Source organism: Rhineura floridana, chromosome 5 (genome assembly GCF_030035675.1).
Source record: "Rhineura floridana isolate rRhiFlo1 chromosome 5, rRhiFlo1.hap2, whole genome shotgun sequence".
Lineage (NCBI taxonomy): Eukaryota > Metazoa > Chordata > Lepidosauria > Squamata > Rhineuridae > Rhineura > Rhineura floridana.
In genome coordinates this window covers 157,466,971-157,479,784 of record NC_084484.1, presented here as the reverse complement: position 1 = coordinate 157,479,784, position 12,814 = coordinate 157,466,971, and the positions used below count along the sequence as shown (strand labels likewise).

At 40.0% G+C, this 12,814-nt stretch overlaps 1 protein-coding gene across 3 annotated transcripts in view; it reads right to left on the bottom strand.

Annotated features, from left to right (window-relative positions):
- Positions 1-12,814, bottom strand: part of ZDHHC20 (zinc finger DHHC-type palmitoyltransferase 20) — a 71,028-nt gene that overhangs the window by 12,636 nt on the left and 45,578 nt on the right. For all 3 annotated transcript variants that reach the window (XM_061628564.1, XM_061628565.1, XM_061628563.1), the window contains exon 8: positions 4,202-4,334. In XM_061628564.1, coding sequence (XP_061484548.1) covers positions 4,202-4,334 — 133 coding nt within the window. The remainder of the gene's footprint in view (positions 1-4,201; positions 4,335-12,814) is intronic.

Here is a 12,814-nt window from a genome sequence, read left to right as displayed (position 1 = left end):
ACTGCCGATATCATCATGATGTTATATAGTTCTGTAGTGCGGCCGCATCTGGAATACTGTGTACAGTTCTGGTCACCTCACCTCAGAAAGGATATTGTAGAGTTGGAAAATGTTCAGAAAAGGGCAACCAGAATGGTCAAGGGGGTGGAGGGATTCATGGAGAATAAAGGCTATCAATGGCTTCTAGCCATGATGGCTATGCTCTGCCACCATAGTCAGAATGCTTCTGAAAACCAGTTGCTGGAAACTGCGGGAGTGGAGAGTGCTCTTGCACTCAGGTCTTGCTTGCCATCAGCAAGTGGCTGGCTACTGTGAGAACAGGACACAGACTAGATGGGCCATTGACCTGATCCAGCAGGGATATAATCTGGTCGCCATAAGTCGTAATTGACTTGAAGGCACATAACAACAACAAATGAATCAGTGACCTCCAGTAGTATCTGTCATGAACCACCTTGTTCAGATCCTTTATGGAATCAATCCATCTTGTTTGGCCTTCCTCTTTTTCTACTCCCTTCTGTGTTTCCCAGCATTATTGTCTTTTCTAGTGAATCAGGTCTTCTCATTATGTGTCCAAAGTACAATCACCTCCGTTTCATCATTTTAGCTTCTAGTGACAGTTCTGGTTTAATTTGTTCTGACACCCAATTATTTGTCTTTTTTGTGGTCCATGGTATTCGCAAAGCTCTTCTCCAGCACCTCATTTCAAATGAGTTGATTTTTCTCTTAACTCATTCTAGCTAGTTACTGACCCAGAAGAGGAACTGCCCTCTTATCCCATAATTGCTAAGGTTACTCAAGGAGTCTTTGATGAGGGATTTTAATTAAAGCCTTTTTGAAAGTCTAAGAACACAAGGTTTACTGGATCACCCTACTGGACAGACCATTAGGAGTAGCAGAATAAAAACGTGTTTCTTTTTTTTGTTTGTTTCAGAATCAATGCTTTTATTGTTATTTTCTTGTGCCATCTTCTTTTTTTTTTTTTACAATAATTTTTATTCAAATTTTCATAAAACATACAAAACAAAATCATAAAACATTCAAAGACAAAAAACAAAACAAAACAAAAATGATTAAACAAAAAAAAATAAAATGTTGACTTCCCATTTGTCACATATCAAATCAGTTATAGGTCTACAATATATAACAATCCTGTCTCTTAAATCATATTATAAAATCACTTTCCTCCAGTAGTTATCTTAATTAATCATCAAATCTCATAAACATTACTTTATTCTTTCCACAAAAAGTCAAAGAGAGGTTTCAATTCTTTAAGAAATATATCTATCAATTTTTCTCCAAATAAACATGTCAATTAATCCATCTCGTTAATAATTATAATAATCTTATTGTCATAACCATAGTCCAAATAAACATTTCGATTAATCCATCTCATCAGAATCTGTTAGGTCCAATAATTTCAATAGCCATTATTCCACTATCCCTATTAGTTCCATCTTCCATCTTCAATAGTCCTGTTAAGTCCAGTAATTTCAGTGTCCAATCTTCCATTATCAGTATTCCATAATAATCTTGCTGTTGTAGCCATAGTCATATAATAAGAGTCTGATGGGAATTTCCTCTATCCCAAATATTTTCTTGCCATCCATTCTGAATAAGTTGCTGAAATACTGTTGTATAGTCATATCTGTGTTCTTCTTTTTTACAAAATGCACTGGCTCATCTCTTAAGAGTTTTTCCATTGTCACATGGCTGCAGTTAATTCCATGGATTTTCTCTATATCAAGCTCCATCACATCATTCCAGTCCAGAAGATTATCCAAGCCATTGACAACTTTATCTCTAATATCTTCATTAATTTCTTCAGAGATAACATTAAATTCCAAACAGTAGATTTTATTTCTAAAATCCATAAACTCCAGATCTTTTTCCAATTCCACATTTGTTCCAATCTCCAGGGCTTGTATCTTCCCTTTATTTTTTGTTTTCTCATCTCTGATCTCATTCTCCTCTCTCACAGGATCCCCTATTTCTTTAAACTCCTGCGTCATTTTGCTCAGTTCAATTTTCAGCTCCTTACTACCCTGTCGCAGGGTTTGTTTCGTTATCTCAATCTCATCCATTATTTTCTGAAACATAGTTACTTCCAGATTCTCAGCCACTTTCTTGATTGCCATTTTTAAAACCACGAAAACAAAGCAAAACAAAAATAAAGAAAAACCACTTCTTATTTCAGCAACAATTGGGTTAATATTCCAGGCTTGATGACATCACAGTATAAACAGAGCAACCTGCCTTATCTCTCTATGTTCAAGAATGCAAAACAAATTTAGTTCCCAGCATCAAAACAGTTAGTGGCATCGTGAAGAAGCAGATTCGTCAAAATAAAATAGACCAAAAAGAGAATAGTCCCAGACAATATAATATTCCTTGGAATAGAAATCAGGAATAGAAATCCCTCTTCTGTGTATATCTTTAGAATGCACTTCCAGGACAGCTTTTTGCGACAGAAACAGAGATAAGCTGTTAATTTCGTGGATAACAGAGAAGAGTTATAGCTCACCCAGAAGCTGTCCAAAGCCGATCAATCTGACAAATCTCCTTTTGCTGCAACAATTTAAACCAAGTAAAAAAAATAATAGAAAGAAGGGTGCTTGCCTGTTAGTCCGTTCTCTCTTTAAAGAAAAGATAAACGTATCGCTTAAGCAGATAGAGCTTGTTCGAAAGTCCGTCTGGCATTGTTGGCTGGACCTTATCTCATAAATTAATGAAATCCAGTCCTCCCAACAAAAACAGGCTTTTGAGGTTGATCTCTACGTTTCTCCCTGCCCGGGAGAAATTTCATCAGTCAAAAAAAAAAATGTTCTGACTGATTTATATCTGAATAAGCTTCTTTTGAGGCGGGAGCCCGTCCCAAAAGCAGGCACAAGCGAAGTCACCCTTCCCGGAAGTCAGAATAAAAACGTGTTTCAAATAATACTTTTCTTCATCACTTCGAGAAACCAATATTGTCATCCACAAAACTATAACAGTACAAGCAAATACTACAAACCTGGTAATATTTGAAAAACTTATGTGAGATGCAATCATGACATCAGTTTGATTTCTTTTGACCAGTCATTTCCAAAAACTCAAAAGAACATAAACGTAATTAGATTAGAAATCCTTTTATTTGTTTGGACAGCAACCTATACAAACAGTGCCACATGTACCTCAGCCAGCAATAAAAACCAAGCACATTTTTCCTTTCAAACCCTATGCAATTATTTAGCTGATCAATTTTGTACCAAGACAGTAATTTTCCTTGGATGCAATCCAGAAGTCTATGGTGAGCACCACAGGCACAGAGGTCCTTCTGACTTATTCCCCGTTAAACAGCAGGCCTATTTGCAATACTCAAACCGCTTGTAAAATTTGGCAAGTTGCAAATGTGATTTTGTGAGATGGCCTGAAAAGCTATTAGGGGAAAGAAAGAATCGTAAGACCTCTTCCCTCCACCTCCCCATAAGCCCATGAGTTTAAGGGATAGTTTCTTAATTATGGCCCTTCCCCTGGGCGCTCAACAAGAATATCTCACCCCCTGAACGCCTCATTTCTATTGTCTACAAGAATAAGTGTTTTTATTTTGCTTTTTCAATAAAGGTGCAATTGGACTCATTTAAAAAACTAGCAGGTAAAATATGGACCAAATTCAATGAAGGCAGTGGCTGGATCAATGGCAGGGAACAACTAATTAAAGGGACAATTCCAGTATAGGTTGCTTTGTTTGGTATGGTTTAAACCAGCTCCTGTATTTCCTGTATGTTTTGTTTTAATATGTTTCAAAGTCTTTTGTTTTGAAGATGTTTTAAAGTGCTTTTAGTGTTTTTGTTTGCTGCCTTGGGCTCCTTCTAGAAGGAAGTGAGGGACATAAATTTAATAAATAAATACAACCAACCCAGGATGGAAGGGAACCAGTTCAGGAAATGACTAATTAAGGGCCAGTAGCTGGGAGGAGCAGAAGTCACTTTAAACCACCAGTAAGGTAACCTTTGCTGATTGTAAACATTACAGAACCTAGCAGGGCTTATGAGTAAACATAGCCATGAAATTCATTAGGTGATCTTGGGCCAGTCATACTCTCTCAGACTAACCTACTTCACAAGGGTTGTTATGAGGATAAAGTGGGAAAACCTTGAGCTTCTTGGAGGAGGAGGAGGCTATCAATGGGAATAAATAATACCACTGATTGTTTACTAACCTATTGTTGATCTGTTTTTGCCAACAAGCCAGCAGTGATAGCTAAAAAGTGATAGTATGCTGATGAAGAACATAGCAGCCACAAAGAAAAGAAAGAGTACATGGAATTTTGCACGTGTGTCTAGCAGTTCATTCTGGGAAGAAAAGGGGAAAAATATTAGTATTTAACTTTCTATACAACTGACACTCTCCTACAAAGTTGTCTCTGAATTGAAGCAGGTGTCATTACATCTGAATAGTTCTGTGAGCACATTTAGTATTTAAGGAACTTAAATTTGTTCATGTGAAACCAGTATATAACTGCAAATCACAGGGCTTACCACTACCTTGTGACAGAGTATACATATAACGGGTATCACTGCAAATGCATCTAGGGGAACTCTGTCAAATGCTTTATAACTCCTGCTATATTTGCAATACAATTTTTTACATATTTTTTCTTTACACAATTTGAACTGCCTGAGGGAAGATGTGCAGTAAGCCTACACACTCTAAAACCAACTGTGGGAGGGCCCCACTGGAACAGAGGCATAGGGCATCTGAAAATGGAGGCATGAAGTTCCAGACAAGGAAAGGATATTTATTTATTTTGAAATTTTACATACCACTTAATTACACAATTCTCTCTAAGTGGTGTAAATCAAGCTCAACAGATGAAATAAAAATAAAATCAATTAAAAACCAACTATAAAATCAGAAAATCAGAAATGGAGGCAGGCTGAACCTTCCTTCTTCTCATCAAGGCTTAAACAGATTCAGTTATCTAATCACCGTTATTTGTAAGTAGTATCACCACCATGTGAAGCAACAGAACCACATCTGTTTGTATTTGAAAGCATACAGTGTGTTTTTGTGTAGTTGGCTTCACAAGAGGCTTAAACAAAACCACAGAAGAGGAAAACTGATTGCCAATGAAATATTTGTTTATTCAAAGATAAATTCACTGTTTAGAAGGAGGGAAGGGGTGGAGACATCGAACCACAAGTTACTGACTGAACTTAGCTTGTTCTATTTATCTATTACATCAGTTCATAAAATACTACAAAAATAGGATAGTTTCTAGAAAAGGATAACCCAAATTATTGGCAGTGTGGACCACATTCTAGATGAAGTAAGGTTTAAGCAGTTCTGGCTTTTTAGCACAGACTCCTGGTTGAGGGAGATTTGTTTTCTTTGCTTTGTTTTATTATGTGAATTTGATAGCTGTGGTGAGGTATACATGAAAGGCACAAATGAGTTGAGAAATTCATGGACAAGAAATCAAGTCATTGCTCCAAGCTGGTAGGACAACCTCAATTTTTAAACCTATATAATGTTGACTACCACTTGTCTGATGGGCCAAGGTTTGAAGCCGAATTATGAGGTAAGTGGTTCATTGGTCTGACCTAGAATGACAATCCACTGTTACATGGTGGAACCCACAAGGAATTCTGGAGGTGGTGAGGTAAGGCAATGGCTATTTATTGTTGTCCTTTTCCCCAGAATGAGTCGAGCTCAGAGATTCTGAGCCCACTATCTCCCCGCCACCTCTGGATTGCTTTGGTAGCAAAGGGAACATTCAAGTGTCCCTTCGTTCCAACACTGATTGCCAGGGGGAGGGTTTTTGGGTTGGAGACCCAAGAGATATACCATCTCCTAGCACAATTTCAGCATAGCTGTAGTCACTTCAAATATCCTTTATTCTTAGAGTGATGGTTAGAGGAAGAGCTGGCCAGCATCCTGGCTCAAGAACTCTCAGGAAACAGCAATGGCCACTCCAGAGTTCTCATAACCTAGGAATAGGGAGCCAGCAGGCAACAGGAGAAATGCACTCAGTACTCTACAGTCAACACAGTAGGTTTGCCACGAATATTTTAAAAATGTACAGTACTGTGACTAGACTACACCTTAAAACAATTTCAAAACTGTCACATATCAGGGAACATAAAATACTGTTAAGTCTCTGCAAGAAGGTAAAAATGATAGGGAACCATTCATGGATTAATTTTTTTAAAAAATAATGTCTTTTGTACATTGAGTACAAATGTTGAATGAGAAAAAATTCTGTGTATTTTTAATAGTTTAAAAATATTCCATATATGCTCAGATTACAAAAATCTCATTAAACAGTTAATAGATTAGTAGCAGTAGGTACGTAAGCTCAAAATAAATTCTTTCTAAAAGATGACCTTTAAAATAGAAAACTGCCTCTTTATTCAAAGATTTAGATGGTATTAACATCAGTTTAATTTTCTGTCAGCACTTACTAGAACAAATTTATTCTTAGGCTCTACACAATAAGCATTACTTAAATAAAAATACATAATTATACCGATACTATTACAACACAGAATGATAATCTTGTGCCATTGTCAAAAAGGACTGCATGAAAGAGCACACTAGAACAGACTTCAGCTTAAATTGCATTTTACCTTTGGACAATTCTCAGCAGATTTCCTGCGGCAAAGCTTTATGCAAATAAAGACAATTTATTAAATAGCTTTATCCCTTCAAGGCTGGTGTTCAGAAGCAGTAAAAACGTTGTTAGAAAATTAATGTCTTGTGCGTGCACAAGGTGTAAAGCGTGCAGCATTCAATGGCAAGAGGCCTTAGTCTACATTCACTAGATGGGCATGTAAAGGTGAGCTTGTGTTTGCACAATGAGGTTGAGTAAAGGGTAATTGATTTTAATGGTGTGGACTCAGAACACACCATTAAAGTTAAGATTTACACATTGCTCTCTCTAATTTTCCATATTTGAAGATCAACCTTGAAGCCAATCTGTAGTATAGAGAATCAACAAGACTCCTGGAAGTTAATGTCTACAGCGATGCCAGGTTTGAACTACAATTTGTTACCCAGCGACAAATCAGAGAATTTTGAAAGCATGATATCCTTGCCACTATTACAGAATTACACTTTTCTTAAAATGAATTATTTGGACACTCTCACTAAATTACAATGAGATGCTTAGTTCTTCATATGTAATTAAAAGGGAGGTGGGGCATAAGGCAAGGTAGTTGAAGTTTTGTTTGTTAGATACAGTACTTTAATTCTAAAATATTAGCTTAAAGTGTGCCTAGTGGATCCAGAAAAGCCACAGATCTCCCCATGCTTTTGAGTGCATCTTTTTAAGAACTGATGAAGCAGTATCTTAAAAAGTGTTAACAAAATTATTGTAGCACTTTTTCTTTCAGAACATTAGTGAGCTAAAACTGTCATATCTGACAAACTGATGAAATTAAGAATAGTTATCTCCTAAAAAAATAAGCATAGCACACAACAGCCCCCCCCTCACTCACTCACACACACACAGAGAGAGAGAGAGAGAGAGAGAGGGAGAGGGAGAGAGATGAGCAGCCATAAAGGAATATGCAAACTAGATTAACCAGTTCTGGTATCTCAGAGACACTGACTGATATTATACTACCACATGAAATAATATTGCAGTTCTACCTGCCTGTTGCTTATAGCAGCCAAGACAGATGTCTGTTATAGTTTAATCAACATTTGAATTTTGGGGGGACCCTTCCCTACAGTGACTAGAATAACTTTCCTGCACTTGAGTAAGTTGCATGAATTTAATCAGAAACTGGTCACTTCTGCTTCTGATACTTTTGAAAGCAGAAATGAGGACACAAGCCAGCCAAAGTTAGTTTTTAAGTCCCATTAATTTCAAATGGAAAGTTAAGTACATGTTTAAATTTCTGTGGGACAGAATAAAAGTGCTTACCTTTTGTCTGGATTGTGCCCCTCGAGCTCTTATTTTATTGAAATTAAAATAGAAATATTTTCAAATGCTATTAGAAACTATTTTTACAAACACTTCCTTAGTTTATATATAAACTATATATACAGAGTTCCATTTTATAAAGGTTCTTGCTAATCACTAGTAAGTTGTAGAAATTACTGCCAACCAATCTTCAGCTTAAAGAAAGAATTTAGATTTTGCTGATGCCAATGATTGTACTCCCATGGAAAATTGATCTCCATCATATGAATATGGTGGTGCCACAAGTGATCAGACCCTAAAGAATGAAAGCAGGACAAAATTCTCCTGACAATTTTCAACTGTAGACACAAAAAATTATACTCTTCTATAATAAATAGTTCTGTAAGGATAAGCACACATCTTATTATCCAAGTGCATACATCTTATTATCCAAGTGCAAACTAGCAAGATGCTTCTGTAACTCCCTGACCTCTAAGGTTTCTCAAATGTAACTGTTGAACTAGTGTCATATATACATAATATTCGAAAGAATTCTACCAGCAAAATGAGATCCAGAGATACATCACTCCTGAAAAAGCCCACCCTGGACCCATTGGTTTCTGACAACTATCAACCGGCCGCAAATACCCCATTCTTAGGGAAGGTGATTGAGAGGGTTGTGGCGCAGCAATTGCAAGTACTCTTGGATGAAACAGATTATCTTGACCCATTCCAGTCTGGGTTCAGGCCTGGTTATGGGACTGAATCGGCCTTGGTCGCCCTGATGGATGACCTTTATTGGGAGAAGGACGGGGGAGTGTGACCCTGTTATTCTTATTTGATCTCTCAGCAGCTTTTGATACCATTGACCATGGTATCCTTCTGGGCCAACTTGGTGAGATGGGTATTGGAGGCACTGTTTTACAGTGGTTCCGCTCCTATCTCCAAGGTCGTTCTCAGAGAATAGCATTGGGTGACTGTCTTTCAGACAGCTATGCTGGCATAGCTATGCTGTGGGGTGCCGTAGGGTACCATCTTGTCCCCCATGCTGTTTAACATCTATATGAGGCCCTTGGGAGCAGTCATCAGGAGATTTGGGGCAATGTGTCAGCAGTATGCTGATGATACCCAGCTCTATTTCTCTGTAACATCTGAATCGAGAGAGGCCATGCAAGCCCTTGACCGCTGCCTGGACTCGGTGGTGGGCTGGATGACGGCCAATAAACTGAGTCTGAATCCTAACAAGATGGAGGCACTGTGGGTTGGTGGTTCCTGAGTTTGGATAATTGGTCAGTTGCCTGCTTTGGATGGGGTCGTACTCCCTCTGAAAGAGCAGGTCCGTAGTCTGGGGGTGCTCCTGGATCCATCTTTGTTGCTAGAGGGCCCAGATGACCTCAGTGTCTAGGAGTACCTTTTACCAGCTTCAGCTGGTAGGACAACTGTGGCCGTTTCTGGACCGGGATAGCCTGACCACTGTTGTCCATGCACTGGTAACCTCCAGATTGGATTACTGTAATGCGGTCTATGTGGGGCTGCCCTTGAGGTTGATCTGGAAGTTGCAGCTGGTGCAAAATGCAGCGGTGAGACTGCTCACTGGGGCAGGGTATCGCCAAAATGTCACACTGCTGCTGAAAGAATTGTACTGGCTGCCCATTTGCTACCGTGCCAAATTCAAGGTTCTAGTTTTGGTGTACAAAGCCCTCTACTAAGCTGTACTTAGGAGCGGTGAGGGTGGCGAAAAAACAACATTTTGCTGCCACTATTAAGTCATCTCTTTGCCGCCCAACGGAGCTTTTTAGAGTTGTCCGAGGGTTACTTCACTCTGGCCCTCAGGACATGGTAGGGTCATCGGTGGCCCGTTGTAATGAGTTTGCTGGACACTTCCAGAATAAGTTCTTATGCATCCGCCGGGACTTAGACTCTCAGTTTATAGCAGTTGATCCTAATGAGGTGTCCGGAGCTCAGTCTTGTCATGTTTTATTGGATGAGTTTCAGTTGGTTCAGCTCGAGGACGTGGACAAGGTGCTTGGACAGGTACGTGCTACCACTTCGGTACTAGATCCTTGCCCCTCTTGGCTAATAAAAACTAGCAGGGATGGAACAGCTGGCTGGGCCAGGGAAGTGATAAATGCCTCTTTATGAGAGGGAGTGGTCCCTGGCTGTCTGAAAGAGGCGGCAGTGAGACCACTTCTGAAAAAAACTTCCTTGGACCCAGAAAATTTCAACAGCAGACCAGTAGCGAATGTTCCATTCCTGGGCAAGATCTTGGAATGAGTGGTTGCTGGCCAGCTCCAGGCGCTATTGGATGAAACCAATTATCTAGATCCATTTCAATTGGGTTTTAGGCCCGGTTTCGGCACCGAGACAGCCTTGGTCGCCCTGTATGATGACCTATGTCAGGAGAGGAACGGAGGGAGTGTAACTCTGTTGATTCTCCTTGATCTCTCAGTGGCTTTTGATACCAACGACCATGGTATCCTTCTGGAGAGGCTCGCGGAGCTGGGAGTTGGAGGTACTGCTTGGCGGTGGTTCCGCTCCTACCTGGCGGGTCGTCTCTAGAAGGTAGTGCTTGGGGAACATTGCTCGACACCGTGGGTTCTCCAATGTGGAGTCCCGCAGGGGTCAGTTCTGTCTCCCATGCTTTTTAACATCTACATGAAGCCGTTGGGTGCGGTCATCAGGAGATTTGGAGTGTGTTGCCATCAGTACGCTGATGACACGCAGCTCTATTTCTCCTTTTCATCCTCTTCAGGTGAGGCTGTCAATGTGCTGAACCGTTGCCTGGCCGTGATAATGGACTGGATGAGAGCTAACAAACTGAGGCTCAATCCAGACAAGACTGAGATGCTGCTGGTGGGTGGTTTCTCTGATCAGATGGTGGATATACACCCTGTTCTGGACAGGGTTACACTCCCCCTAAAGGAACAGGTTCGCAGTCTGGGAGTTGTTTTAGATCCTTCCCTGTCACTTGAGGCTCAAGTAGCCTCGGTGGCACGGAATGCGTTCTACCAACTTCGGTTGGTAGCCCACCTACGTCCCTATCTGAGCAGGGAGGACCTAACATCAGTGGTACATGCTCTGGTAACCTCGCGATTGGATTACTGCAATGCGCTCTACGTAGGGCTACCTCTGAAGACAGTTCATGAAGCTACAGCTCATGCAAAATGCGGCGGCCACATTGATAATGAAGACCAAGCGGTCTGAACACATAACACCTGTTCTGGCTCGCTTGCACTGGCTGCCAATATGCTTCCGGGCCAGATTCAAAGTGTTGGTTTTAACTTATAAGGCCTTATACGGCGCGGGACCACAATACCTGCTGGAACGTCTCTCCCTATATGAACCTGCCTATACACTGCGTTCTACATCGAAGGCCCTCCTCCGAGTTCCAACTCAGAGGGAAGCTTGGAGGGTGGTAACAAGAACTAGGGCCTTCTCAGTGGTGGCCCCCGAACTGTGGAATAGTCTTCCAGATGAGGTGCGCTTGGTGCCGACATTGCTATCTTTTCGGCGCCAAGTTAAAACTTTCCTCTTTTCTAAGGCATTTTAATCTAACTTTAATTTTAATTTAGTTTTTAAAATTTGCTGTAATTGATTTTAGATCTTTCATTCTTTTATATGTGTCCTTGCTGTATTATATTATGGGTTCTTATTGTATATATCTGTATTTTTTGCTGTACACCACCCAGAGAGCTATGCTAGTGGGGCGGTATAAGAATCTAACAAATAAAATAAATAAATAAATAAAATATACAGCTTGGGACCAGGATACCTCAAAGACCGTCTTACCCCTTATATACCCAGTCAATCACTACGTTCTGCAGGTGAGGGCCTCCTGCAGATACCATCTTATCAGGAGGTCTGTTCTGCACAACATAGGAAACAGACCTTTAAGGTGGCAGCACTTACCCTGTGGAATTCCCTCCCCTTAAATATTAGACAGGCATCATCTCTGTTATCTTTTCGGCACCTACTGAAGACCTTCCTCTTTCAACAAGCATTTTAAGTTAAGACCTTATCCCAGTCTGCTTCTGTGTTGGAATTGCTTTTTAATATGTTTTTAAAACTTTTTTTTAAAAACCAATGTTTTAAAAAAAGTATTGAAAGCTTTAAAAAAATATATTTTTAAAGATGTTTTGTTTCAATGTATTTTAAAATCTGTTTTTATGATGGTTAAAGTGTTTTGAGCGCTTTTGTTTGCCGCCCTGGGCTCCTGCTGGGAGGAAGGGCAGGATATAAAATAAATAAATAAATAATAAAATCAATTCTCAGACAGTACACAAAAGTGGAATACAATCCTTGACATATTTCCTTGTGGCCTTCCAAATGTTGTTGGACTCCTACTCCCATCAGGCCCAGCCAGCATGGCCAATAGTAAGAGAGGATAAGAACTGTAGTTCAGCAACATCTGCAAGGCCACAGTACCCTATTGCTGCTATATTTGAAGCATACATGCAAAAAACAATGTAAGTTCTGTAACCAATTTCTAGAACTCCAAAAAGTTTTTCCTGTGATTTTCCTAGATTAGTTAACCAGGTCTCAGAGGTTCAGTCAAATATCATTACCCAACTGGAGCAGAGGTGAACCCATCTGCACTCATAGATAGCTACCCTTCTGCCCTAATCTGTATTTTCTTCAGCTCCTACTCATGAACCAAAAAAAAAAGACCTTGCCTTGGCAAATGTGGTGCCAAGAAGAGAATGCTGGATTTGGTAATGCATCCTTCTGGTTCAAGTGCTGGGGAAACAGTTACAGCTCAGCTGTACAGAGCATCCACTTTGCATTAGAAGGTCCCAAGTTCAATCCTCAGCATCTCCATATATGGCTGGGAGAGACTCGTCTATGAAATCTTGGAGAGCCACTGCTAGTCAGTGTAGACAATACTGAGCTAGATGAACCAATGGTTTGATGTGATATAAGGCA